General features: G+C 37.2%; 1 protein-coding gene across 9 annotated transcripts in view; it reads right to left on the bottom strand.

Annotated features, from left to right (window-relative positions):
- Positions 1–27,592, bottom strand: part of RBMS3 (RNA binding motif single stranded interacting protein 3) — a 1,058,437-nt gene that overhangs the window by 363,062 nt on the left and 667,783 nt on the right. For all 9 annotated transcript variants that reach the window (XM_058657125.1, XM_058657126.1, XM_058657127.1 and 6 more), the window contains one exon: positions 9,567–9,625. In XM_058657125.1, the coding sequence (XP_058513108.1) occupies positions 9,567–9,625 (59 nt within the window). The remainder of the gene's footprint in view (positions 1–9,566; positions 9,626–27,592) is intronic.

Below are 27,592 nucleotides of genomic sequence, written 5' to 3'. Positions count from 1 at the left end.
TTCATACCTTTCAAATCCAAATAGAAAAGAGTTGTTTATCCTTGGTTCATTCATCAAGCAGAGTATGACCTCAAAAAGTCTTCACAAGTGCTAGTTTTTTAAAGAAAAGAAGGGCGCCTGGATAAGTAACTGGGATAAAGTGGATTCTTTCGAACTCTAAACCCCATTGCCACTGATACGTCAAGGCAAAGATAGCTGAACTCAGATAAAGGAAAGTTATTTTCTGTGAAACTCTATCATACAGGATTTTGCAAAAAGCGTTTGCCTCAATCTGAGAGCTGAGAACAAGAGATAATATCAGCCTGATCTGTCTTCCCAACACTCCCCACAATTCGGAAGCTACATTCCCATTGAAATTTTAACAAATGGCTGCTCGCATTTAAATGAACACACAAGATGACCTGTAATGTCAATGCAACAAGAGGGAAAGTGGAAGTTTGGAGAAAACCATTCTCAAAATACAAAAGGAAAACCAGGTTAAAATACCTTATAGAGCAGCCTGACTCATCAAAGCATAATATCCATTGTATTTGTAATAGTTACATTAAGTGAGAAACACATCTTGAATTTTACTGGCATTGAAGCAGGCATGTAGGAATTATTGTTTGTTTCTTTTACAATCGGCTTTTATATAAACTCAAAACACTGTGTTTGAGCCATCTTGTCATTGATAATATCAAGAATCATTTACTTACAAGATATAAACCTATATATAGTTGGAAAAAAGTTAAATTGTACAAAGTCAAATAGTACAAAGAACCAAGTTTGAGAAACAGGCAGGCACATTAGAATGCTGGCCCATGACATCTGACATACCATACATTCAGCTTTCTGTTCTCAAGGCTAAGATGGGGATACTCACGCTCGTGAAAAGCAATCTGAATCCAATAACGGTAGGGATTATCAAAAGTCAAAGATACGTTAGCACACAGGTACACAAATGAGTCAATTTGGCTGAGGTAAGAAAGTGCAAGCTGGGGCTTACTTTGTGGTGTAGCAAATAAAGCCCCAGCCTGTAACACCAACATTCCATATAGGCACTGCATTACATAGATACAAGTCCCAGTTGCACCATCAATATTCCCTGTTGTTGAGCCTGGAAAAGCAGTGAAGAATGACTTGAGTGTTTAGGCCCCTGTATCTACGTGGAATATCAAGAAGAATCCACTGGCTCCAGGTTTTGGTCGGTCCCACCCCTGGCTTTCACAGCCATATTTGGGGAGTGAATCAGCAGATAGCAGAGTTCTATCTCTGTCTTTCCCTCTCTTTCTTTGTAACTCAATCTTTCATATAAGTAAACTAATAGAGAAGAGAAAAGGAGAGGAGAGGAGAGGTGCAAGGCGATACAGGTTACTCTAAAGGGCTCCCTATATAGATATTTAAGGCAATATTGAACCAGACAACATCACTCCACCCAGATAGCTCAATTTAACACTCTGATGAATTGTGTGAATGTTTTAAGAAACTTCTGGATTCTAGCATGCTGAACAATCCTTTGTTGGGGGTTTGATTGCACATCACAGTAGCATGAACATTTATCTGAGTACCAAGTTTATAATGAGTTTATTCACTGCTTTCATCACTAAGAAGGCTTCTCTCCTGGGACAACTCAACAAAAAGCCTCTATCCTGACCCCTGACATTGGGATATTTTCTCTCTCTCTCTCTCTCTCTCTCTCTCTCTCACTCTCTCTCTCTCTCTCTCTCCTTCCTTAACCTCTTTTATTCTACTCTGTTTGATCATGGGTTAATTACCCTCTCTGTATACAGGAACTTACGGGAGAAACAAGCTGGAAATGTTGTTAGATGCTAGTGTCCATCGGGCTGACGTGTGAAGTTACAAAGGATTGTTAGGTTAACTGATATGTCACCAGTCTTCTTTACCAAAAAACCCTGAGTTGCCACAATGTCTGATATGTTCAACCAACTCTTGTATCTGGTATTTTTCAACACAGGGTCACTGATAAACTGGCTCTGAAGCCCATAGGGAATTAAAACAAACAAACAAACAGGGGACCAGAGCCATGGCTTATCAGGCTATTCTATGCCTGGAGCACCCATACCCCATATGGGGGGCCAGTTTTTGATGGTTACCCCACTTCTGATACATCTCCCTGCTTAAAGCCTGGGAAAGTAGTCTAGGATGGCTCAAGTCTTGGGCCCCCAGCACCCATGTGGGAGACGCAGAGGAAGTTCAGGCTTCCTGGCTTCAGTATGGCTCAGCACTGGCCACTATAGCCCTCTGAGGAGTGAACCAACAGATGAAAGATCTCAGCCTCTCCTTCTCTCTGCTCCTTTTCAGTTTGAAAAGGGAATGAAAAAATCACATGAAATATAAAATATTTCCAGTTTATCAATGACCCTGTGTTGAAAATGCCAGCCGCAACAGCGTGGTAACCTAGTGGCTAAAGTCTTTGCTTGCATGTGCTGGGATCCCATATGGGTGTTGGTTCTAATCCTGGCAGCCTTACTTCCCATCCAGTTCCCTGCTTCTGGCCTGGGAAAGCAGTCGAGAATGACCTAAAACCTAGAGATCCTGCACCCATGTAGTAGACCTGGAAGAGGTTCTGGGCTCTGGGCTCCTGGCTTCAGATTGGTGCTGCTACAGCTTTTGCGGCTGCTCGGGGAGAGAATCAGCAGATGGAAGATCTTCTCTGTCTCTCCTCCTCTCTGAATATCTGACTTTCCAATGAAAAACAAACAGCTCCTTTAAAAAAAAAGATTACTAAATTATATATCTTCTTAAAATATGCTCAGGATGGAAATTTTATGTTAAAAATATCACAAGGCAGTTCTGAAAAAAAAACGATGCACTGCTTTAACAAAGTTTTTGCAGAAATGCGCCTTTTATTGAAGTAAATCATAAGATACTATCAATACCAAAGTTGGTCAACATGTTTATATACTTATTTCCAGTGATTCACTGTAAAATCAACACCAGAAAAATTTAGAGTAAAAGTCACAGAAGACGTTTAGGGAAATATCACACACCTCATATTCCAAAGTGAAGTGTACTTGTTTAAAACACAACTGTTTTGTCTTTTTAAAATGACTTCATCTCATTATTTGAAATCTGAGTAAATGTGCTTTTTCAGATCATTTTGTTTCATGAGCTTCCTGCTCAGCGGAGTGCGAGCCCACCTGCTGTAGGTGCATATTTTTCTCAAAATGAAATTCCTTAGACACATAAATTTCATAGAACATTTATTTAGTTTGCACTTCCTTCAGGAAATAAAAGATACAAGAAAAAGGCTCACTGGGGTGTTTATGGTTTCCTTGTGGACCAGTTCTGGGTAGGTTTGTGCTCCGCTAGCCTGAAATAATTGCACTCGTAGAAACAATTTCATTGCATCCCTGTCAGAGGCATTTGCTAGGAATGATTTGTCTCAGGAGCTCTCTCATAGCCCATAGGGCAATGTCTAAAAATCTGCATAATACCCACCCTACCTCATGGGCTTTAAAACAGAAATCTGTACCTCCCTCACTTCTGTATCCATGTTCTCTGTTAGTACACAAAAAGATCACGTTAAAGATAAAATTGACTAGTTCTAAATTCATGCAAACATATGGCCTCATGCTCAACCACCTAGAAATACATCAAAATATAATTTATTATGTGATTATGAGTCTAAAATCGCTATAGAGATTCAGTTCTAAACCAAGTCACACTCCTCATTGAAACCAACCTGGTGGTCTCTATAACATGCACAATTATTTCCTCACAGAAGAATTGAAGATTCCATTTAATAAAGGGTAAATGATACCCTTCACAGATGATTTCAGAGCTCTGGCACACTGTGTTTGCCTTTGATTTTAAGGGTCCCCAAAATGTCAAAGGCACCATAAGCTTCCATAAGATTAATCCAACCAGTCTGTGACAAAAAAAAAGGAACACTGAGTACAACTCTTGGAAGTGAGCTGATACATCTGGGATACGCTTAATACTCTTCTATCCTACGGCTATCAAGCATAGAAACTTCCTGTGGCACATCTGTTGCTCAACTCCTTCTCTCAACACACAACTTGTCAGAAAAACGGGGTGGCAGAGGTGAAAGAAAAGGGAAGCCAAACTTAAAAAAGCAGACAAAGGCAGAAACAAGTCTCTTAAGTGTCATGCCTTGTTTTCAATAGCTTCTTTTAGCTTCTCTGTATTTCATATTCCCTGACTTTGTAAATGAGCAATTACACCAGACTTAGGAGGAAAACATACAGAGAGAAAAACAAAAAAGCAGGACAAACCTTTGTGACTTGTACAATCTATAATGTAGTTCTTGTGTTTGAACACAGAAATGAACCGTGGTCTGTTTTCCATTACATCCCATCTGGTGTTGTTGACCACTTTATGCAGCCATTTCTGGCCATTTTGGCCTAATGGTTACTGTTTTTTATATCGCCCTATTATCCATAGTGAAAACTGCAGTAGCCACCACCCAGAAAGAAGAATTTTGCAAAGCAAGAGTTTATGTGGAACGGGTTCTCAACGACACCTTTTGGACTTGACAAGTGAGAGGGTTCATCTCTCCCTGACTTCCGCTAGTGACTTACCAAGTATAGATGAAATGCAGTAACAGCAAAACCCTTTCTTCTTGATGATTAAAAAAAAAAGAATGAGAGCCTATTAGCTAACACATCAAAGTTAATTTTGATTCCCTTGTCATCTCCAAGAGAACTAGTGTGTGTACCTTCTCATATTTAGTATAAAACACCTTGTGTATTAAATGTTGCGTATCAACAACTACTGAAAAGCTGGATTTATATGCCATTTTAAAGACAAATATAGATAAGTCTTTGTTTTCACAATGTTTGGTTTTAATTGCATAGTCTTCATGCAAGGCCAGGAACCCAAGTGTCTCCAGAAAAGAACAAATCCAAATTTTGTTTCCCGAGGGAGGGCTCACTGCTCTTGCAGACTGTGTTTAACGAAGCCACCTCACACATCTTTTCATTCCTTTCCTTAGGAAAGTAACAGTCAGAGTCCAGCATGGTGGCCTAGAGACCTAAACAGCCATCTGTAACACTGGCAATCCATATGAGACCACACTCACACCCTATGAGCTCCACATCTAGTTCAGTGCCCTATAACAACACCCCAAGTAAATCAGCAAAACAGGACCAAGTGCTCAGCTTTATGCCACCATGTGGGAGACCTAGCTGAGTTCCACGCTATTGACAGTCATTGTGGTCTTTGGAGAGAGTGAACCAGCAGATGGACAGTATCTCTAGCTCTTTAACACTCTGCCTTTCAAATAAATACCCATTTTTTTCAAAAGGCATTAGTCAGTAGGAACTCAATGCCTACCTGTTGTTTAAAGAACAAAAGTAACTATTTTTACTTGAAAATATTTTTCAAAAATAAATACATTCTTATAAGCTATTCAGGTTTTTATAAAAAAGAGAAAACAAAATAGAAACATAATTGAAGCCAGCTCAACTTTTCCAAGAGCTGTATATTTTTTTTAAATGTCTGGAAAGACAAAAAACCAGATTTGGAGTCATGTTAAAATAATAATGCTATGTCACCCATAATTCTACCACATTAACATAAATATTCTCATTTGATTAATATTGCCATTACTTTGCAAAATGTAACATACGTATTTCATGTATTAACTCATTTACTATTACAATACTCTATAAGTCAGACCCAATTAATATTACCATTTTATATATGGAAAACTAAGGATTGGTTAAGTTGAGTAATTGACTATTTACACAGCTACTAAATGGGGAGACCATATTCAAATCAAGCAGTATGGTTCTTCCACCGTCATAATCAAAACACTACAGACTCTCACACACATTTATATAGCTCCACGCTTCGTAGACACATTACTGTGCATTCTTCGATGCTCATTTAAGTTCACATAATAAATATTTTCTATCAGTTGACATAGCATAATTTTATGGTTGCCATTTAATAATTGCACAACAGCTGAGTTTCTGCCACAAGCTAGAATTTGCATCTTTCCTACATTTTTCCCAATATTAAGAATGAAAAGACATCAAAGCTGTGTCTTAAATGTGTTTGAATAAAAATTTGCATCAGTGTTCCCAGTGGGTTAACCATTGTCAACAATATGCTCGTCATAACTTTTTCACACTGACATTCCTAAGGGTTCTAGCAATTTAGGACGGCACTAAGAAAGAATAGATGAACCAGTTTCACATTAGTAACCAACATTAGAGGGACTACCCAAGCTAATATTTACTATTTGAATAGCTGTAAACCATCACTGCAAATTATTTTGATTTTCATATTTCCAATGTTCACCCATTTTTCCCCCCAGAGGACACTACTTCTCCTGTAACCTGTTCAAGGTTTTGCCGTTCTTCCACCCATCTCCTTCCTCTGAACCAGTGAGTAGGTACCTTCTCTTCTCCTTTTTTTTCCTATATATTTTCCCTGCTACCTAAAATTCCCAACTGGGAAATCAGGTTCTCAAGTTGTGTAGACAACTAACCCACATTACAATGATGTGCAGACCTCTAGTATCAGTCTCCATTATTTCTCAGTGAATATCTTCCAGATAAACCATACTGTCCCACCACCACCCTTATGTTGTTCCTTAACGATTCCAGTGAGCATATACAGGAACAGTTCCTTGACCTCTTTGATAACTTCATATAGTTCTCCCAATCTGAGCAACAAGTCCCCCTGGTCATCCCTAACAATTATGAGGAAGTTTCCCTAAAATGTAGATAATCGTATGTACTTGTATTTATTTAAATATTTCATTTTTTTCTAAAAGGCAATATATTGTATCATGAAATTAATAATATTTTCCCCAAAGTACAAAGTGAGGAGTATGCTTTGATCATGACTCCTCACTGTGGTGCACCTCTGCACACATTGATGGAGGCTGTGATTCAGATGGCATGATTGCTAAACCGAGGTTCCAAATGCTGCAACCAACACAAAACAACTGGAGGTGGTTCCACTGTATCATGGCCACCTCATGCTGATGCCTTCACACTACCTTCCAGAAAAAAGAGCGGATAGCCCACTATCAGAATGGTCGTTAACCGTCGTTCAATGATCATTTTCCTAGGCTGCCTCCACATCCCCTCCTTACTTTCACCCTCTGCATTCATTCATGCTTATTATATTTGAAGGCGGTGTTTTCCAAATTACTTTTTAAGCCCTCCTCACTAAAATGCTAATATATTGAAGCACAAAACCCCAACATTTACTCATTTGTTTAAAACATACTTACTTGTAAGATTATACTGAAACATGCTGTAAGACATTTACGCAAAGCTGATATAAATGCAATGTTTTCTTCTAGCATTACTAATCAACAATCTTGCACCCCTCCTGCATACATCTCACTTTGGAGAAAAATATCCTAGAATACACAGGGCCCATCTTCATCGATTTTCAAACTCTTCTTGGAGAGACAGATAATTATGTGAGCAGTTACAAAAATGTGCAAATTATTTAGTGACTGGGGTAAATTGTATATCTCAGCATGATTTTTCCAGATTAGCACACATGCACATATTAGATAATATCTTTACGGAAAGCCTGATGGACTACTTTCACTTACATTCTTTCCTCTCCACATCCTCGCAATGACACAAGAGTTCTTTCTGGCTGTCAGTTTACATTTTTGCTATCTCCAGCATTGGAGAGTGACAACATACATCTTTGTTGCAGAACACTTTGCACACAGAATGATCCTGTGCCATTACAGCCATTAGAGATTTCACGGGATTTATCAATATTTCCAGGTATTGCTTGTCTATGAGACAACTGTGCCTCTAACTGGTACTCAAAACATATTAACTGCTTGAAATAGGACTTCAAATTTCTCAGATCTGTAAGTTTAAAGTGTATGACAACTGTCTGGCTGGTCTGAGGGCAACAGAATTAGCATTCTAATGCTTCTACTATACCATCAGCATTTCACCAGCCAAGAGGGACATGCTACCCCTTAATCATGGTTTGAATTTTCTTATAAATCTCCCTGCACTGTCAGTCGTTCACCCTAATACACCTCACCCTATTGCCTCTTCAACAAATGATTATTTGATGATATTATCCACTCTGTTGACTTCAGTCACCAACAATAATGATGACTTTTTTTTTTTTTTTTTTTTTTTTGCAGACTGATCTGTGATATCACCTACCTGGATCTTAATTTGGGGCCTCGGACTAAATACATCCAACACTTAGTTTATCACCTTCATCCCAAAACATACTATGAGTTCTTCTGGACTTCTTTCCTCAATAAATGGAAAAGATATCTTCCCCACTCACAGAAATTGTAAATGTTCAGAAAACTGATACCATACAAAATGAAAAATTAAGTTGAAGGTATGAAATAAAAAATATCAAGATATCTGAGATAACATTTGTAAAGTCTCTAAAACATGACCACTTATTTATTTGCCAGCATTATTACTGATGTATTTTTTGTAGGTCTACTCAACTGCCTTCTGAAATCCTTCCTACTCAAGGTCAACATTTCCCAACTTCATTTTTTCTGCCTTTCTTTTATAAACTTTATTCCCTGAAATGGAATTCCCATATTACATTCCACATTATTTTTGGATACCAGACAGATTCAACAACCCAAGCCAGAGTATCAGAATTAGTTCCTTTCTTCATTGGCAAATAGAAATTAAACTAGTAGACAGCCAAACTACATCATCAAATTCTTTGTTGTATAGTACCTGGTATATTTCTGACTTTATAAGAGACATGAAATACTTTCTATTTAAACTACTGAATACAATTTGACTACCATTACTCAAGAAAGCTAATATATTTATGGAAATGTGTGTTTGCTATTTTCTAGAATTCGTGCACATTATAGTAGTCTGTCAAATTGGGACAATATTTGGGCTACCAAACTGCTTGCTTTCAGTATTACAGTAAAGACAGGATTAAGAATAACAACTAACATATGTTTCAAAAACATTCCAGTTTCCCAGAAAGAACTAGGTTATGCAAGAGAGACTCTATATCGTTCCCAATAAGTTAATGCAATCCTTTAAAGTATATGGGATTCTCAGTCATGAACAAACATAAGCCACAGACATAGTCAAATGACTTCAGACATATTTCCAAAGGATTAAAAGCCTAACTTAATAAGATACAAACTCTGAAATCCTGGGAGACATTTATGGCTGAAGCTTAAATACAATGGACCCATCAGTAAACATTCCTAGTCAACCAATGTTGCTAAAGCTTTAAAGAACAGAGAAATTAAAACGTGTTCTGCTGAAAACGTTTTCCCCAGTGTTTCTCACTTTTATATGGGAAATCAATTTGCATCACCGATGATATCATTCAAATCAGACAACCCAAAGTTGTTAGTAGGTAATTTAGTTTTATGCTAAAGCAATTTGATACTTGTTCTGATTTGTGATTTTCATTTTGTTTGTTAATGAAAAAAATTAATGAGCAATGTTGCCAGGAATACAACTCATCAAAGCATTAGCATTATTAAAGAGGGATGTCACACACTGTACTTTATGATCACTCTGAAGTTGGTGCCTGTGTGCAGAAACCATTGATCAAATGTGGCGGCAAGAACCCCAGACGGAGGCCTTCACACATACCTTTGCACTGATTCGTGTTTTTGTCAAGAATTGCCTTTGTGGACACAATTTTTCCATACCTGAAAGAGAGAGAAAGAGAGAGAGAGAGATTTCATGTTATTCTAAGAGAAGACATTGAGCATATCTTAATGAATATAGGGACAAACACATTTGAGTAGGAAAAGGCCAAACAAGCAAGATCTGCACTTCCACTTCACACTGAAGTGTCCGTTTCTGAAGAACTGTCCCTCATCAGTTCTTCACATTTAGGAATATGCTTCTCCACATTAACACTGACACTGGACGGAGCCTTCAAAAATAAACCTGTTGGGCCCCACGAGATAGCCTCGTGGCTACAATCCTTGCCTAACATCCGTTGAGATGCCATATGGGTGGTGGTTCATATCCAGGCTGCTCCTTTTCCCATCCAGCTCCCTGTTTGTGACCTAGCAAAGCAGCAGAGGATGGCCCAAAACCTGCGGACCCTGCACCACGTGGGATAGTCAGAAGAAGCTCCTGTGTATTTTTTTTTGTAATATGCATTTTTCTTGATTTGTTTGGATTTCAGATTTTCTGGGCAATAAAATGGTTATTTTCCATGAACATTTTAAGTGTCCTCATATATATTTAACACTATTATAAAGAAAAGAGAGGGGGAGAGAGAGAGAGAAACAAAAATTGTTTGAATGTTCTTTCATCACCCAAAGTATTAAGGAAATGTAAATGCCAAAAAGGAGAAAAATATAAGAAATCTAAAACATTTATTACAATCTCACACTAGGAATGCATACCCTTTAGATAGAAATTCTTCTTTATTATTTGTAAAACTGTAAGTACCTTCTGGACCAAAACTGATTTTTTAAGGATGAAATGAAAGATTACTGTATGGTAAATTAAATGTTGCAATTTGATGGTTGACCTAGAATGTGAAAATAGTCTTATTGTGTCAGTACTGTAGGAAATCCTCTATTTCATTTAACTCAGCGTATGCAAAAACAACAAACAAAAAAGATGATCTCAGTTTTAAGTGACAAAAAATGAAATCTCATGGAATACAATCACATGTTAGCAACTTCTGTAAGTGTTACAATATTCCTATTGTACATGCATGCACATGAGGAGCAGGTATTTGACACAGCAGTAAGTTATAGCTTGGAATGCCTACATCCCATATCTGAAATTGTGGTTCCACTCCCATCTTCACTTTTGAGCTGACTTCCCATTAGTGGATTCACTTAGAAGCAGCACATGCTGACTGATTCAAGTACATGGCTTCCTGTTATCCAAAAGGCCGACTGGAACCAGTTCCAGACTCACAGCTTCAGCCTGGCCCAGCCATGGCTGCTGCAGAAATTTGAGAAACAAGCCATTAGCTAGAAGGTTTTTTTCTCTCTCCCTTTTCTCTTGCCTTCATCCAACACCCCATTACCCCTTTCTAATAAATAAAATACACAATTAACAATTTAAAATATTGTGCTTTTTTATTTCCTCATTCCTAAGTATACTCCAGGCTTCGCATTCAGAAAAGCACAAAGCCACAAAACAATGGCCCACAACATAGGGCACTTGACAGCCTCTCCTCTGCTTAGAGTTACAGGAATTCCATTCCTTGGCTCAATTACAATAACACTCTATTAACAATTATTTCGCAAAGGTATAACATGCTTTGAGCAACAAGAGAAGGTACTTAATGGCCCACTGGTTACAGTTCATCTCTGAACCTGCACGCTGACAAACAGGAACTTTCTGCATGACTGCTACTGCATTCTTCTTGACCCACAAAATCAACAATGAACAAAGGTAAATAAAGTTCAGTCGGTTTGTAAAGACTTGAACCAACCTGAACACAAAGAGGGCCAACACAATATGCTTTTAAGAATCATATTAAGTCTCTGTAAGTGATGTTTTTGTCAAAGGACTTGAATAGAATAAAAAATCATAAGACAGATAGAGCCTTCACGTTTTCCTTTTGCATACGCTGAAGAAGAGCAAGACAAAAACCCTGAGATAAAAGGTATTCCTGAATTTATTAGGTTTCAACTTCACTTCATTTTTTTAGAGTTCAGTTCAAGAATCCTCAGGAAGTTTTCCTTCAATCATGACACCCATGAGTGGAAAGCAATATCTGATATTAGAGCAAATCTGGGTTCAAATTAGGGAGAGATGCCTGGAAACAGGCACCTGCGTGGCACTGTCTTCTGCCTTCCGGCTGGAGAAGCAGTCAGGCAAATCCTGTTCACTTCAGGATCCTGTTGTTTCCCACAGTAAAAAGAGACTGAATGGCACCCACAGCCAGCATCCTTGGGGGTTTGAACTTTGAGGGGTAGGGGTAAAAGTCAATGAAGTGAATAAACTTTAACCTTAATTCTTTCCATGTGACTCCTCTTTAGGCAATGTGAACAGTGCCTATTCGCACACTAAAAAGGATATCTTTGACATAACATACACAATCCTTATCATATTCATATATTCACCAACTAGCATTCGGAAGCATTTTTGAATTCGTTGTTAAGAGCGTTGTGGTACAGTAAGATAAGATTCACTAGCATCTCAAACAGGAACACAAGTTTTGAACCCATGCTGCTCTGCTTCTGACCCAGTTGGCTGCTACTTATGTCTGGAAAAGCTGTAGAAAATGATCTACCTACCTGGGCCCCTGCCATTCACATGGGAGATTCAGAAGGAATTCCAGTCTCCTGGCTTCAGCCTGGCCATGCCCCTGGATACTGCGTCATTTGGGAAATGAACTGCATGGATCATCAATCATCTCTCTCTCTCTCTCTCTCTCTCTCTCTCTCTCTCTCTCTCTCTCTCTCTCTGTGTCTGTGTCTATCCTCTTGCTATAACTCTGAATTCTAAATAAACAAATCTTTACAAATCATTAGTTAGCTCTTCTACAATACTGTCTTATACTGATTTTGTTTTATGAAGTGAATTTTATAAATCTGTATGCTGTTTATAAAATTGTAAAGATATTTTAATCTAGCTTGGCAATATCAGTTTAACATTATTTTAAAAGAATAGATCACCATAATTTGAAACAGAATAGCTGCTGAGTTTGAGACACCAGCAATCATCCACTAAAAACTCAATGTGAACCACTATACACATAGCCAGGCACCTTCACAAGGGATACATTACCAACGAGCCTACTTCACTATCAGACTACAGCAGTGTGAGCATTGATCCTACCTGGGATGCAATGATCTTGGTAGGCTATGGGCTCAAGACGTGATCTAGCATTGTGGCATTCAGGGAAACAGAATGAGAAATCTGAGCCTACAATAGGCCAAGGTCATGGCTTGTAGTAATGGATTTCCCCTTTTGCAGTCCTTCGTGTATACTGCTTTGCCTATGTGAGACAAATTTGAGTGTGAGGAGTATCATAAGAATGAATCCGTAAAAACATTGCCAGAGGCCTGGGGCAAGCCACAACTTGGCATGTGATCTAGTGATGAAAAACAGAAGTATCCGCAGCCTAAGAGCAAGCTAACAGACTGCTCAGAAGTTCTAGAATAGGCACAGCTGAAGTCAGATTTACTCTACGTAGTGGCTTAACGTACAGAGTAATGCATACCAACAGGCATTAACAACTTCTACGGCATTACAATCTCACCTGAAGAGCAAATAAGAAATCAGAAACCAGCATCTAGAAACAGAAATCTCCTACTTCCCAGGTGAAGAATTTAAACTAAGTGTTCTCGAATTTTGTAATCGTGTTATACAAATAATTTCTATCTACTCTTGAAGAGCTAAAAATCACTAAAAACTACGTTAAAATACCCCAAGAGAGATAATATTATAGAGGCCATATGTAGTATAAAAGATTCAAAATGTGGAAAAGAATAGAACCCAAATGTAGAGGTCTTCATTAGGATTACTTATTTTGTTTCCCTGCCTCTATAATCAACATTAATTCAGTGGATATGCAACAAGGTGGAATATTCCACATGGGGGGAGGGCGGGGGGAGGGGTGGGGTGATTCCCAGTTCCAACGAAACTGTATCACATAATACAATGTAATCAACGAATAAAATAAAATAAAATAAAATAAAAACATTAATTTATTTTGAATTCAAAACAGATTGTATAGATTAAAGGCTTGTAAGCTTCATGGCAATAACAAAGTAAACATAAGGGAAAATCTAAAAAAATTCAGTGAACCTTCAGAGCTAGAAACATAAGAATAAATCAAATGAAAACTGGTGAAAGAAAACAAAACTCAAAGAAAAAATAAATGAAATGAAACTTTTAAAAATGAAATGAAGAATTCCTGTTTGCAATGATTTAAAAAAAGCACTAACCAAGGAGAAACAAAAAATAAGATTCAGTTACAAAGAATTAAATATATAAAAACAATATGTGAAAACAAATTTGATAACCTGGAGCAAACAGAAAAGTTCTGGGGCACATACACTTTTACCAGACCTTACTTTAAATTGTTGTTAGAGATAAAGGAGCTAGATATGCTAGCAAAAAGAATTGAAAAGAAATTGAGAGGTGCTGCATTGCTATCAGACACAATAGATTTCCAATCAAGCAAAATTAAAAATGACCAGGAATATCATTATTTATTGATAATGAGCTCCATCCAGAAGAAGAAATAATATTTCAAACATGCACATTTCCAATATCGACTAATTCAAAGGCATCAAACAAATGCTAAAATGACTAAAAGGAGGAATACAATACAATAGTGGAGCGCTTTAACACACAACTTTCAGAATAGCATCACCTATATGCAATGGAAATTGTAAATTATTGGTGAAACATAGCACAGAGCATGACAAATGGGAATATATCCATGATAAATATAGGAAGTATCAATATAATTAAAATGTGTAAACTATCCAAATAATTTACACATTCACTGCAATCCCTATCAAAATTATAATGATAATCTTCACAGGAGAAAAACAACACACATGAAAACAGAAAACTTCCAGAAACCCAAAGCAATCAAGAGCAAAAAGAACAAGAAGCATTACACTATCTGACTTTAAAATATACTACAAAGCTACAATCATTAAAACCTCTATTTTGGCATTTTTAAAAAATCATACACTTCTGGGGCAGAATGAGTATCCTAAAAATAAACACAGATCTACAGTCAATTTATTTTTGCTAAATGTGCTAAGGGTATGCACTGGAACTAATGTTATCTTTCAAATAAATTATGCTGAGAAGCTGTAAATACACATAAGGAAAAAGAATGCAAATAGAAAATGATCTCTCCTCATGTGCAAAGTTCCTCAAAATGGATTAAAAACCTAAATATGAGTTCTGAAACACCACAACTATTAGAACAAAATGTGAGGAAAACGTTTTAGGATATTGGAATTGGCAAGGATCTTTTGCATCAGACTCCAAAGGAAAAACAATTGGAAAAACAGGCAAATTAAATTTCATCAAACTAAAACGTTGTCCGAATACAGTTGAAATAGTCAACACATCGAAGAGACAAGATGAGAGAAAAGATTTGCAAATTAGGCACCCTTTGTGTTCATTAATTCATGAGAGGATAAGGAATATATCATACATACACACAGCAGAATAATACTCAGCCATACGAAGATGAAAACTTTCTATATGCACAAACAGGAATGTGATGATAGGCTACACAGTTCCATGAAACAAACCAAGTACAGAATGATAAGCATTGCATGACTTCACCCATAATGTTCAGTCTAAAGAATAGATGATCTCATGTCTGTTAGAAATACAATGATAGTTACCAGGCAATGCAAAAAGGAACAGGAAGGAAAGCAAGGAGAAAGGTCAACTTCCGCTTGCTGGGTTGTAAACAGAAGATCAGTTAACAATTTCTGGGGTTCTATTTCATACTTGGGTATGTATAGGTAGTATTGATGTCTATCTCAACGATAGGAAATTTTATGTTTTCACTTTAAGGGAAATGTTAAATGTTTCAGGGAACAAATGTATTTTGCTGGACTGGGTATTATACAAGATAACACATTATAATCCCCTACAAATATGTACAATTACTCTTACTAAAAACATTAAATAAAAAGTCTGTTTCCCCCCAAAAATAAATGATCGGTTATTTTCTTGCATTTATTCTTATTTTTAAATAGCACCTGAGTCTAACTATATTACTTGATACACTTGATTAGATTCTGCATACAAGCTTAATTTAAATTAATGACATCTTATATTTCCCAAAGTTGAAGGGAGAATAGAGCTATTATGGATCTACTCTTCATGCATTATGAACACATCAAGTTGGTGGGATCTTTCTATAAAAATTTATTTCTAAACCTGAATCACCCACTCTGAATATTAATTTAAAAAATACAGGACCTGAAAATAGTCTCTGCAGTCAGTTAACTCTCAGCAAACTCATTTTTCACATGCCTTCCATATTGATGCCAGATTAGAATAAGGTATCACATTTATGTAACGGATGAGACATTATCCTTTTAGCGAATATAATTGTTTGTCTCCTTCCTGATGGCTCACTCATTCTTTGGCATTTGGGGATGCTAATGGAGCATGTTCATAGCTTTAAAGACCCAGATAGAATATGGTGGGTGTTTCCTTCTGATGGACTCGGTCAGAATGATTTCCTCTGCAAGTCCATGATACATTTAATATTCTAAAACATTACTAAGTCCAATCTGTAATGAAGTGGTCAAAGTCAGTGTATAATTGTTACACGCTAATGTATACCTTATCCCCATGTTAGTGTCTTGAAACTCAAAACCCTTCCCAATACCTTAAGTATGACTGCATTCGGCAAGAGAGTTTTCAAGCAATAATTAAGAAAAAATGAGGTCATAGGAGTGAATGACAATATGAATGGAGTCCTGTAAGAAAGATGGCATATAGACCATGTGAAGGCACAGGGAGTACACAGTCATCGCCAAGCCAGGGAGTGAGACTTTGAATAAGATGACCTTGTCAGTGCTTGATTTCACACTTCTAGACCAGGGGAAATATGAGAAAATACATGTTTATTACTCAATAATTTAACACAGTAACCTCTTCTCTAGGGCCCACAAAGGAGAGGCAAAAGGCAGCAATGGGTATTGTTCACCTTTAAATGTTTTACTCATGGAGGAGGCACTAGATTTTACTACGTCTTCCCCCAAGACCTCAACCTCACAGTCACCCAACATTTGTGTCTGAGCCCAAGAATTGTCACAAAGTCACCCTGCTCTGACAGCAATCCAGGACCGGTCCTTGTCCTTCCTTGTCCTTCAAGTCCCCCATTGTTTCCTCCCAAAAAGCTCTGCCATCAGTTTCACAGGAAGTAAACGTTACACTGTAAAAACCAAAGTATCTATGACAAACATAAAACTTTGGGTTAGCATTGCACCAAAAACTCAAAGCAATTGTGAGTACCTGAGAAAATTCGGGAAAAGCCTTTAGAAGACAACTCATTTTAAAAATCAGCAATGTTTTGAAAAGAAACCCGTTTTTATATTAATTAGAGACACTGAAAATGAGTCTCAAGGAGCATTGCTTTTATTAGGCCAACATGTCCAACATACTGTTTCTTATCTCTTAGAATGTGCTCAGGATCCCTGGGCTATAATGGTGCATTTAAGACTTTGGCAGCAACGACACTAAAATGATGCAACTAGAGGAAACACACGTCTCAGCATTATTATTTAGTAAAATAAGTTAGATGCAAATTGATACATAGTACGTGTTTTCTCTAATTTTAGGTCGCTAATGTGCAGCACAAGTGTAAAACATCTCACTGAGGCTGACTTCTTTGGATTTGATTATTGTAGAATGACCAGACTGTATTCCTGCTGAATAACAAGCTTTCTACTTAGAGAAAAAAGAAATTGCTTTAATGATGAGAATTACCAAAATCTCTTAGACGGTATACAAACAGATTTCTCTGTCCACAGAAATCCTGAAGAATTGGCTTAGCATAACAAGATCACAGGTGACCTTGAGACTGCTAATTGTGTTCTGAGAAGCGCTAGTGCAAAATTCTAACACCAACTAGCAAAGCAGATGCTTTCCTATTTGCAGGACTCCAGTGGCAAAGAGAGATTGCTACACACGTAAGAACTATTTTGAATAAGATAAACAGTTTCCTTCAGTCAAACAGTATTTCAAGTTTAAAAAGGTGGGTTTTAATTTTTTTTTTTGATTTTGTCAGTTTTTGGCTAATGATGCTATTCATTTAGTTAATAGAGTGGCAGCTTAGTATTCAAGTGTAACTTTTTGATATTCTACAGATTTTCTTTAGAAAGAAAATATCATCAATATGATGCTTTCCTTTGCTTGAAATAACTAGCTGCTAATACAAGTGTTTGATTAAATAACTGATTTAGTGACAAGTGGATAAAGATTGCTAACTGGTTAATGTCTTGTTCTGTAATTAGAAATAGGTGCACGTGTAATTTCAAATTGTATAAACAAAAGAAAATGACTAAATTGCTAGATTCCACAGTTAGTCTCTCTAGGGTTATACTTTATATATGCGGGTTATATAGTTTGGGTATTTAGCCTGCCATCTCAACAAAAGGCTGAATAGCAGCAAAAAAAAAAAAAATTCCATGCAAAAACTGTCAAAATTCACATCTGTTTGTGTAACACAGTCTATTTCAGCATATTTGACATCTTTTCGTGCTAAGTCAGCAAATATTGAAAAATAATGGGCTTTAGAATAAACGAATAGAGACACAGAGCCTTGCCTTAGAACTCTGCCACCCATATGACCCACAGGAAATTACTGAAGCCCTTGGCAACAGCTTCTTGAACTATATAATTTGGCTACTAAGCTCTATTTTTATAATGGTTGTAAAATAGTGCGTGTTAAAACTCTTAGCACAATGTCTACCATGCAAAATTGTTTCTACTCTCCTATTAAATGTATCCTTCCTTGCTACCTATACTTTCAGCCTACGCTATAAAAGTGAGTATTCTGATGAATACTGATAAATTCTGATAAATACTGATGAGTATTTATGGGAGCCAGGATGCCCTTGTTTAAGGTGGCAGAAGCTCCTTGAGCAAACACATGCTTTGGCAATTTTTTTTCTTTCAGTTCAACTCAGATTTTGTTCTCTGATCATTGGGTCCCTCTGCCGATAAAAGGTCTCATTCTCCTCCCGAGACCCAGCTACATCAACCCTGCTTCCACTAACTTCCTAGATCCTTTGGCTTCCTAAATGACATCAGTATTACTGCTCTGCTTTAGCATTCCAGACGTCCAGTATTATACAGTTTCTCCTTTTCTGGCCAATAGCTAAGAAAATCATTACTCCTGGTTGACCACATCTTGTTCTTAGCATTTCTTGGTTCTCACTGCAGTCAATTTTCCATTTAGTCATGCATGACTGACTAGAAACTATACTTCATTCTCTATAAGAGTACAGTTCTGCAATACCAATTCTCAACCGTTTATATTGACATACATTTTTGGAGTTTTTACATGACAATCAGGAATTCATGGGTGTCACTCTCATAGGCTGTCTTATCTCCAATCCAGCTTGCTCTGTTTCTTTGGCCCTAATTCTTATCACACTCACTGAGGGCTAGTTCCTGCTCTAAGGTTTCAGCAAGTGTCAACTCATTTTAATCATCAGCACCACCCTGTAGTAGGTTCTGCCTCTACTTGCATTTTAAGGATAATGACAGTGAGCCAGTGACATGGTGTTTTATCTTTCCCTGGATAAACTCAGCACCAATCACAGGCAGCCAGGCTTCAGAGCCCATACTAAGCCACCATTTTTGCATGTTCCCTATCAACTCAAGTGCCCCCTGCCATTCCTCCTATCTCAACAGAAAAGCCACTAGTTAGATCCCATTAATATTCTCTACTTTCTGTTTATGTCTAGGATGTCTGTGCCTTACTCCTCAAGAAATTAGGTATGTTTTTCCAAAACATATGAATTTCCCCCCATTGTTTTCTCTTAAGCCCTTGCAAATCCTTCTCTTCAATCTGTTGGAAATGATTGGCATATTGTCTGTAATCACTGTCAGACTTCTCTTGAATTATTGCTCTGCGTCTCCGGATCTTCTCTTCTTGCGATTCAGTTTCTGCTCAGCCCCTAAACTGATTTCTGGGTATTGAAATGACACTTGGGAAGGTAATCAGGCTCTGCTTAGTAAGTACTGTGATAATGAGTTAGTATCAGCCTTGATTCCCCACCCTCTGATTTCCTTGAGCTTATTGCTCTGGAATCACTCTTTCTTCACATTCCATACAACCTTATGGTCTGGTTCTCATCTTTTCTTACTGCACGTATGCCTGTTCACTCTCCCACTCACCACTTCTCCTCCTTGTTACTACAGCAAGTATGTAGAAATGAAATTTATTCCTTATATTACTGGAGTTTTGATACTATACCATCTGTTAAACTGAATTCTGTACATGCAGACAACAGATTTATCTGGATGTCCTCTGGTAAGTCCGCAATGGGGTAGCCTAAGTTTTGTATTCCACGTGTCCTTAGGATTGGTCACAAGAGCTGATCTAAGAACTCTCATTATTAGAAATTCCCTTTGATATCATATTTGAGCTTCTATTTTTTTGCGGTGGGGGAGGGGTCACACTCAGATTTCCTTCTTTAGATCCACCTGTAAGTTCCAACTTCACTCCTGAAAGTCATATTCCAGTTATATCTTTCCTGGGATGCCGAATGGCCATCCCAAAGGATGCCACAACTTGATTCCCTTTGTCCTCCATCCTTCTTTTCTGAAAATGTTTCTAGTAATGAAGTAAAATGAATCTAGAGTGGAGACGATGTTATACTAGATAAGCCCCAGCAACGAAAAAATTTGCAATGACTATCAGAGTCACTCCAGAGCCCCCCTGCAAAAAAAAAAAAATAGATCAGATAGACAGAGACCAATAAGGAAAGCTTAGAACAGACAGGAAACAGCCAGCTTGGACTACCACATATACCTTACTAGGTAGGACACAAAGATTAGTTACTCCTCACTAAGATATTGAAGATTTCTCTGCACACCCCTCCTAAAACTGCTCTGCTCCTCAATTGTTAATGTATGGCATGTTTGAGTTATAAGCCTGTTTGAACTATCCTAAAATTCACAAGTTCAGTAAAAATCATGCTTGAATACTATAAGCTGTTAAATATAAAAATGAAAATAGGCATGAGGTAGCTGAATAGTACCCTAAAACCATTTTAAGGTGTATAGCAGCTGGTTGTGTATAAACTAAAATTGAGATGTCAATGAAGTAGTCACAGAATGTGGTTAAGGACTTGCATTTTCTAACATATTGGTCACTCAATACCATGTCAATTAACTTCATGATGTTGTAAATTGTTGTTGAACTTGTGTAGTGGTTTTTCATTGGAGGGGATGATATTCTGCCAGCTCTATTTTCAGACCAGGGATGGTCCCCCAATGAAACTGTTGAATTTATCTGGACAATAAGATGCTGGACTCTGCATGGTCCATGCCCGCAATGAAGGAATCATGACTGGATATGAACTGTACTACTGTAACAATATGGAGGAATTCAATATGGGGGAGGGTTTTTTGTAGGGGTTGAGGGAATCCCAGAATAAGAAATAAGCTCAACTTTAATTTGTAATAACCCCCTTTTCTTTAATTACAGAAATGTATCAAACAAAGTATCCAAGTGTAAAAGAATTCAGCCACTTTCATCAACATATTGAACTCTCTGGATTAAAATTTGAGACAAATATTGGATAAAGCTCTTCTGCTGCCTTGTAATGTCCAGGCCTCATGGAACTCTACCAGGAAGTCCATTATTCATGAATTATATTCAGATAATACAGGATAACACAAATCAATAATACCATCCAATTACCAATGAGAGAATGATTGCTTTGACAGATTCCATACAATCCATAGACCTTTCAAAATAAGTTGGAAAACATTTTTAACTGACTGACTAGACAGTGAAAAGCTTTAGTAAAAGGGGTATTCTTAGAAGTTGATAATAGACATTCAAACACAGTAGTTGGAGAGGGTGATTTATAATCTTTCCATTGCTTAATGGTCAGAAAATTCAGGATCATGTTATAATTAAATTCTGCAAAGCATAGGCATGAAAGAGAAGATTGCAAAACTGGTTTAATGCACTCTCCACTGCAGTATCAGTGACTTCTGATCCATTTATTCATCATACTCCTTCCAGGTTTTACTGTTGGTTTATACTGTTGGTCCTGAGTATACGCCTTTCATTCCACAGGGAGTGCTTTGCTTGACAAAGAACACCCCTTTTCAGTAATGTAACATTTGCAAGGATCTTCAACCCCAAAGAGAAACTACATGGGAAACTTAGGTGTTGTCACATGCCCGAAAGAATGGAGTTTATTTAATTTATAGTTCCATAGATCCAGGAGCCTGGTAACAGCTTGTAGTTTCCAATCATTTTTCATTTGGCTGCACTTCTTGAAAGTTCAGCCACATCCTGACATCACTACACCAATGCCAAGGCCTCCAACACTCGAACCCTTGAAGATGCATTTGTACTGTATCCAAATCATAGTCTTTTCTTATGTCTTCTTTCCGACTGATCAGCTGTTTGTTAAGTTTAAATATATGTCTGCATTTTCCATCACCAGCTCCCAAATGATGCTCAAACATACCATGAAATCTACTGCTACATAATTCAAAACCATTTTCAAACTTTCTAGAAATTCTTTATTTCTAGACTAACTCTGTTTTTAAGCACGGATCATAGCCCCACACTCTTTTTATGTAAAGTAATTGTACTGCTTTTCTTGTAATGCTTCTTTGGGGGAGCATATTTTATGTATCCCCTAGGTATAGTTCCATGAAGACAATGACACTTCCCTCATGCTCCTGATTCTTCTAAAAACTCCTTCCCCCAAAGTCTTACTTTATGAATTTTTGCAAAACAGTTTTAGTCCAGCCTATATTTACAGGTGGAACTCACCATTAACCATAATAGTCAAACAGTAAAACGTAGGAAGAGCACATATCCCATACTTTTTAAGCACAGAATAATTTCATGGCTAATACAAATTTATTGTGTCAAGAACCTCTAAATTAAATAGGAATGCAACAAACATTTGATGAGGAAATAATATTCCTCCAGGAAAGATGAGACAGACTGTTTTTAACTGTGGCACGAACAAAAAAGCGAGACATTTATGAAAGCTCATCACTTGCTGACAAATGCATTGTGCTTGATTAATTATTCTTCTTACTTCTTGTATTTAATTGTGCCTAAGAGTCCATTACAAACACTATTCATATCATAATGAAGTCTTCATTATCATATGTATGACTTTGCCCAGCTGGGTTACAATATTATCTTCAGTGAAAAATTCAAGAAGGGTTTTTTCATATATTAAAGTACTTTTGCACATTGTGATGCTTTATATTTCTTATTAATACTGTATCAATCAGGGGAGATCATAAACTCAATTTCTCTTTCTAATCTATATTCCCATAAGTTTCCAAACTGAGCCACTAAATCCAGCCAAAGTTGATGACTATAAGTTTCAGTGTATTTTCAGCAGCCAAGAATTTTCCGCTTGTCTCTCTACTCACAACTCTCTTTGCGTAACATCTGTTTGATTGTCTCCAGAAGTGATTCACTTACCATCTTCCTTTCGGCTGAATTAGTGGCTTCTTCCTTCCTGAAACACTCAGTGTTATATCCATCATATCAGGTCCCACCATATGGTAAAGCACAGATTAAATTCTGAGAGTTACTTAAAAACATGAAACATGTTTTTTTTTTAAATTTGTATCACTTGGTCATTAGCAAGAATACAGTGAAAAAATAAGTGTTCATTAAGAGTCGTTAAATAGACAATGATAACACTGTTGATTTTAATAATCTGCTTACATTGAGACATCTCAAAGTTGACTTTATTTCTTCCCTGAAAGTCCCATATCATGCAAAGCTATCAGGAAAACTGTGTTTCCTTTCCCTCATACTATCACTTCATACTAAGAACAATATATACAAACATAGGAAGGGTTCATCAGCAGCCTAAAACTGGACATTATCATGTATTCATTAATCATAGAAGAGATAAATCTGTGAATTTTTTTTCAAAAAATGAAATATCATGCCAGTACTGTGATGAGCTGACAGTAAAAGTGCTGGTGTATACATATCCCCAAGTAATGTACAGCAAAAGACACCAGACGGACAAGAGTACATTTGATGATTTCATTTACACAAGTGAAGATGTTATAAGTTGGGAAGCTGCTTACCATGTGGTTAGCAATCGGAATGTATATGTACTGCTTCATGATTTGTACAGATGTGTTTGGCTTGTGAAAAGGCACCAAACTACACAATGATGATTCGTGTACCTTCCCGTTTAAATTTATCAACAACTTTACTATAAAATAATCCCATCTTTGGAAGAAGTTAACAATTTTTGAATGGGGAATCATGAATTCTCCCAAGGAATTATTATATGTTGTCTGTAAAGTTCTAAGGAATTCATTTGCCACAGACTGGAGAAAGAGGAAATACACAAATGGAGGGACTAATTAGTGTAGCAAATGAATTATCAATACGCTAGATTGTGTCATATGACTCTTTTAGCCCAATCGAAAGATAATTACTAGGAAAAATAAACTAAGTTCTCCTGATAAAACATTAATTGCACCAATGAAAATAAAACTTTTGAAAAGTGGTTAGCATAGGCCCGTAAACCAATGTATCCATTTCTTCTAAATAACCCTTATTCCATTGCCAGGTGGGTGCCCTGTAAAGCTGCATTCGTATTCCCAATTGGATTATCATGTTTCCTTTTTTCTGTGGTTCAAGGCGTGTATTATACAACAGAATTGCCCTAGGAACAAGATGTGATGTGTTCTGCTCAGGGTGTGGCCTTTTGTTCACTTGTCTCAACATTAATCGTGGTTAAACCAAAGCAAATGTTGATGTGTTAAGGAATTGTGTACTTATCCTTTGCCGTGTAAACAAAATTGGTGCCAGTTTGCCTCATATCAAATTCTAAAGAATGTATATTTTGTGCCTACACAGCTGAAATTCCCAACTATCTTCAGTCCACTCCTCAGCTAAATACTGGTACTATAATATATTTCTAATATGGGAAGAATATTGATAATATCAGACTTGAGAAATACAGAACAAATAGAAATAGAATTTTTTCATAATCCCAATATAAAATAAAAACTCTGATAACATCTATTAGCTCACTCACCACCTAAATACTGGCGTTAAAATATATTGATTGTAATTTTATATGGAGGGATTATTTTACAAATCAGAATTCAGAAGCAACACAGAAATTTTTCATAATCCCTTCACACAAACACTAACTTTGTTGCCTAATTTCCTCATCTATACATTTTTCTTCAGTGCTTTACATAAATATTTTTTGTATGTTATCTGTTAACTCTAATAATTTTATATATGGCTTTGACATATCAAAATAGAGAAAGGAATCTACATACACTATAAAAATGCATTTAGTCCTTTAAAAAACTTCAAAAAGATAAGTCATCTGTGACCAGCCATGAAAAAGAGATTCCACTGGGTGAACTATAATTGAGACTCTTCCAAATTATTAGTTATTGAAATTACTTACTGCTTTGATGATTAATTATGAATATATGCCGAGTTAAAAAAAAAAAACTTCCTCAGGAATGTATAGAAGACAATGTTCTTAAATAATTTGTTGTTGTTGTTTCCCAGGGAATGTTCATCTCTCAAGAAACTTGAAAAAGGATATACATGAGAGAGAGAGAGAGAGAGAGAGAGAGATAAATCTACCATCCACCAGTTTGTTCTTCAAAACCTCCAACAGCCACAGCTGGGCCAGGTCAAAACCAGACGCCAAGAATTTCACCCAGGATTCCCACATGGTGGCAGGGCTCAAACATCTGGGCCATCATCACTGCCTTCCTACGCCATTAACAGGGAGCATGTCTGGAAGTGGAGTACCCAAGATAAAAACCCTGGGTTCATAGAAGATATTAGCATTGCACGTGGTAGCTTTACTATGTTCCGGCTCCCATAATTATTTTTTCTTTTCATGACTACTCTCTAGAAACTATGGTTCTCAACAACAACAACAACAAAAATTCAGAAAGCTAGAAATCTATTTCTGTTTCTTTGACTACTTGTACTAATAGACTGGTCTCTTCCAATAGTCTCTAGAGTGACATCACTCAAAGACAAAGACTTAGGGACCACCGCTGTGTTGCAGTGGATTAAGCCCCAGCAGCACCATATATAGGAAACAATTTGAGTCTTGGCTTTGCTTATCTCTGTCTAACTCTATTCTGTGATATCTGCACAGACACCTTGCTTTTTCCTATATGTTTGTAACATGTATATGATACACATGGGTACTTTAGACAGTTCATTGAATAATGGAGTTGGAGTATAAAATTTATTTGGGAGCAAAAATTTTGAGATCCATGCAGTTTTTCATTATAGGCAAACACAAGAATTTTGAATATTCTGCCTAACAGCTTTGTTCATGTTTGCACTTTATGCAAATAAAACTGTAGTTTATATGTTTTGCAGGAAATTGGCTTTCTTAGTTAACATTTTAAATCATGAATTCAACTCTGAGAGTGAGACGTTTCTGTTATGTTCTCTGAATTACTAGCTTCCATTAAACAAATGACTCAATGTATTTCTTATATTGTTTTGTAAGATTTTATAATGTTATTGTTCTTTATTAAATTATACGGGTTGGTAAGTATTGTATTCACAAAGCAAAATGAACAAATGCAAACCAGACATTTAAAGACCTGGGTCCCTACTCTTAATGAGAATGTGAAAGTGCTGTTTTAAAACTGGTTCCAGATCCCAGCATAGTAGCCTAGTTACTAAGATCCTCTCTTTGCATGTGCTGGGATCCCATATGGGCACCAGTTTGTGTCCCAGCTGCTCCCCTTCTCATCCAGCTCCCTGCCTGTGGCCTGGGAAAGCAATCAAGGATGGTCCAAAGCCTTGGGACCCTGCACCTGTGTAGGAGACCTGGAAGAGGCTCCTGGCTCCTGGCTTCAGATCGACTCAACTATGGCCATTGTGACCACTTGAGGAGTGAACCAGTGGACAGAAGATCTTTGTCTTTCCTTCTCTCTGTGAATCTGCCTTTCCAATAAAACCAAACAATTGGTTACAATATGCTGTCTGATTTTTCAAAGAAGACTATTTGTGCTTCTTTGTCTCAATACTTTGAATAAGGATGCTGTATGCCTGTGTGTGTGTGTGTACAGAACATAGAAAATAACAAATGAAAATGTTGTTACTATGAGAGAGACCTTGTTTGTAAACACTTGGTACTTAGAAGATTTTGTTGTCACAAGAATTTGGTCATTTCCAGGCAGTTTACATTAGGTCTGGAAAGAACTCTTGTAGCTTAGAAATCCAATTTAGTATAAAAGAAAGTAGTTACAAGAGTTTTAAAATAATTCAGAATATAAATACATAGAAGAAAGGAAAATGTGTGATTTCTAGTGTTCACATAGAGATGAAATTAAGAAAAGTAAATGTTCATCTTAAATTCATTCTCAAACATCACACAAGGTACTTTACAGTTTTCTACACTGGGGAACTGAAAAGCCAACATCCTACACAATCATGCTAACTCACCAAGCACTTAAAATCTGTCATTTAACCAGATAAGGTTAATACCGCATGCCATTTTTGCTAACTGCAATAGCTACATTTAAAGCCGAGTCTTTCTTGAAGTAGCAAATGTGCATTGTGTGTGGTTATCCAAAAACTCTGAAGCCCACAAGCTTTCTGGGGGATCTGCTACATCCGAAGTCAGAGCATAGGCCAGGTACCACACATGGTTCAGCAACTAAATCCTCACATTGCACATGCCAGGATCCCATATGGGGGCTGATTTGTGTCTTGGCTGCTCCACTTCCCATCCAGCTCTCTGTTTATGGCCTAGGGAAGCAGTGGAGGATGGTCCAAAGCCTTAAGACCCTTCACGCACACAGGAGACCCAGAAGAAGCTCTTGACTTCTGGTTTCAGATCGGCTCACCTCTGGCCATTGAGGGCTCTTGGAGGGTTAAACAATGGAGAGAAGATCTCTCTCTCTCTCTGTATCTCCTTCTCTCTAAAAATCTGCCTTTC

This window comes from Ochotona princeps, chromosome 30, assembly GCF_030435755.1.
Source record: "Ochotona princeps isolate mOchPri1 chromosome 30, mOchPri1.hap1, whole genome shotgun sequence".
Lineage (NCBI taxonomy): Eukaryota > Metazoa > Chordata > Mammalia > Lagomorpha > Ochotonidae > Ochotona > Ochotona princeps.
Note: the sequence above shows the minus strand (reverse complement) of the source record. Positions and strands in the feature narration are given on the sequence as shown.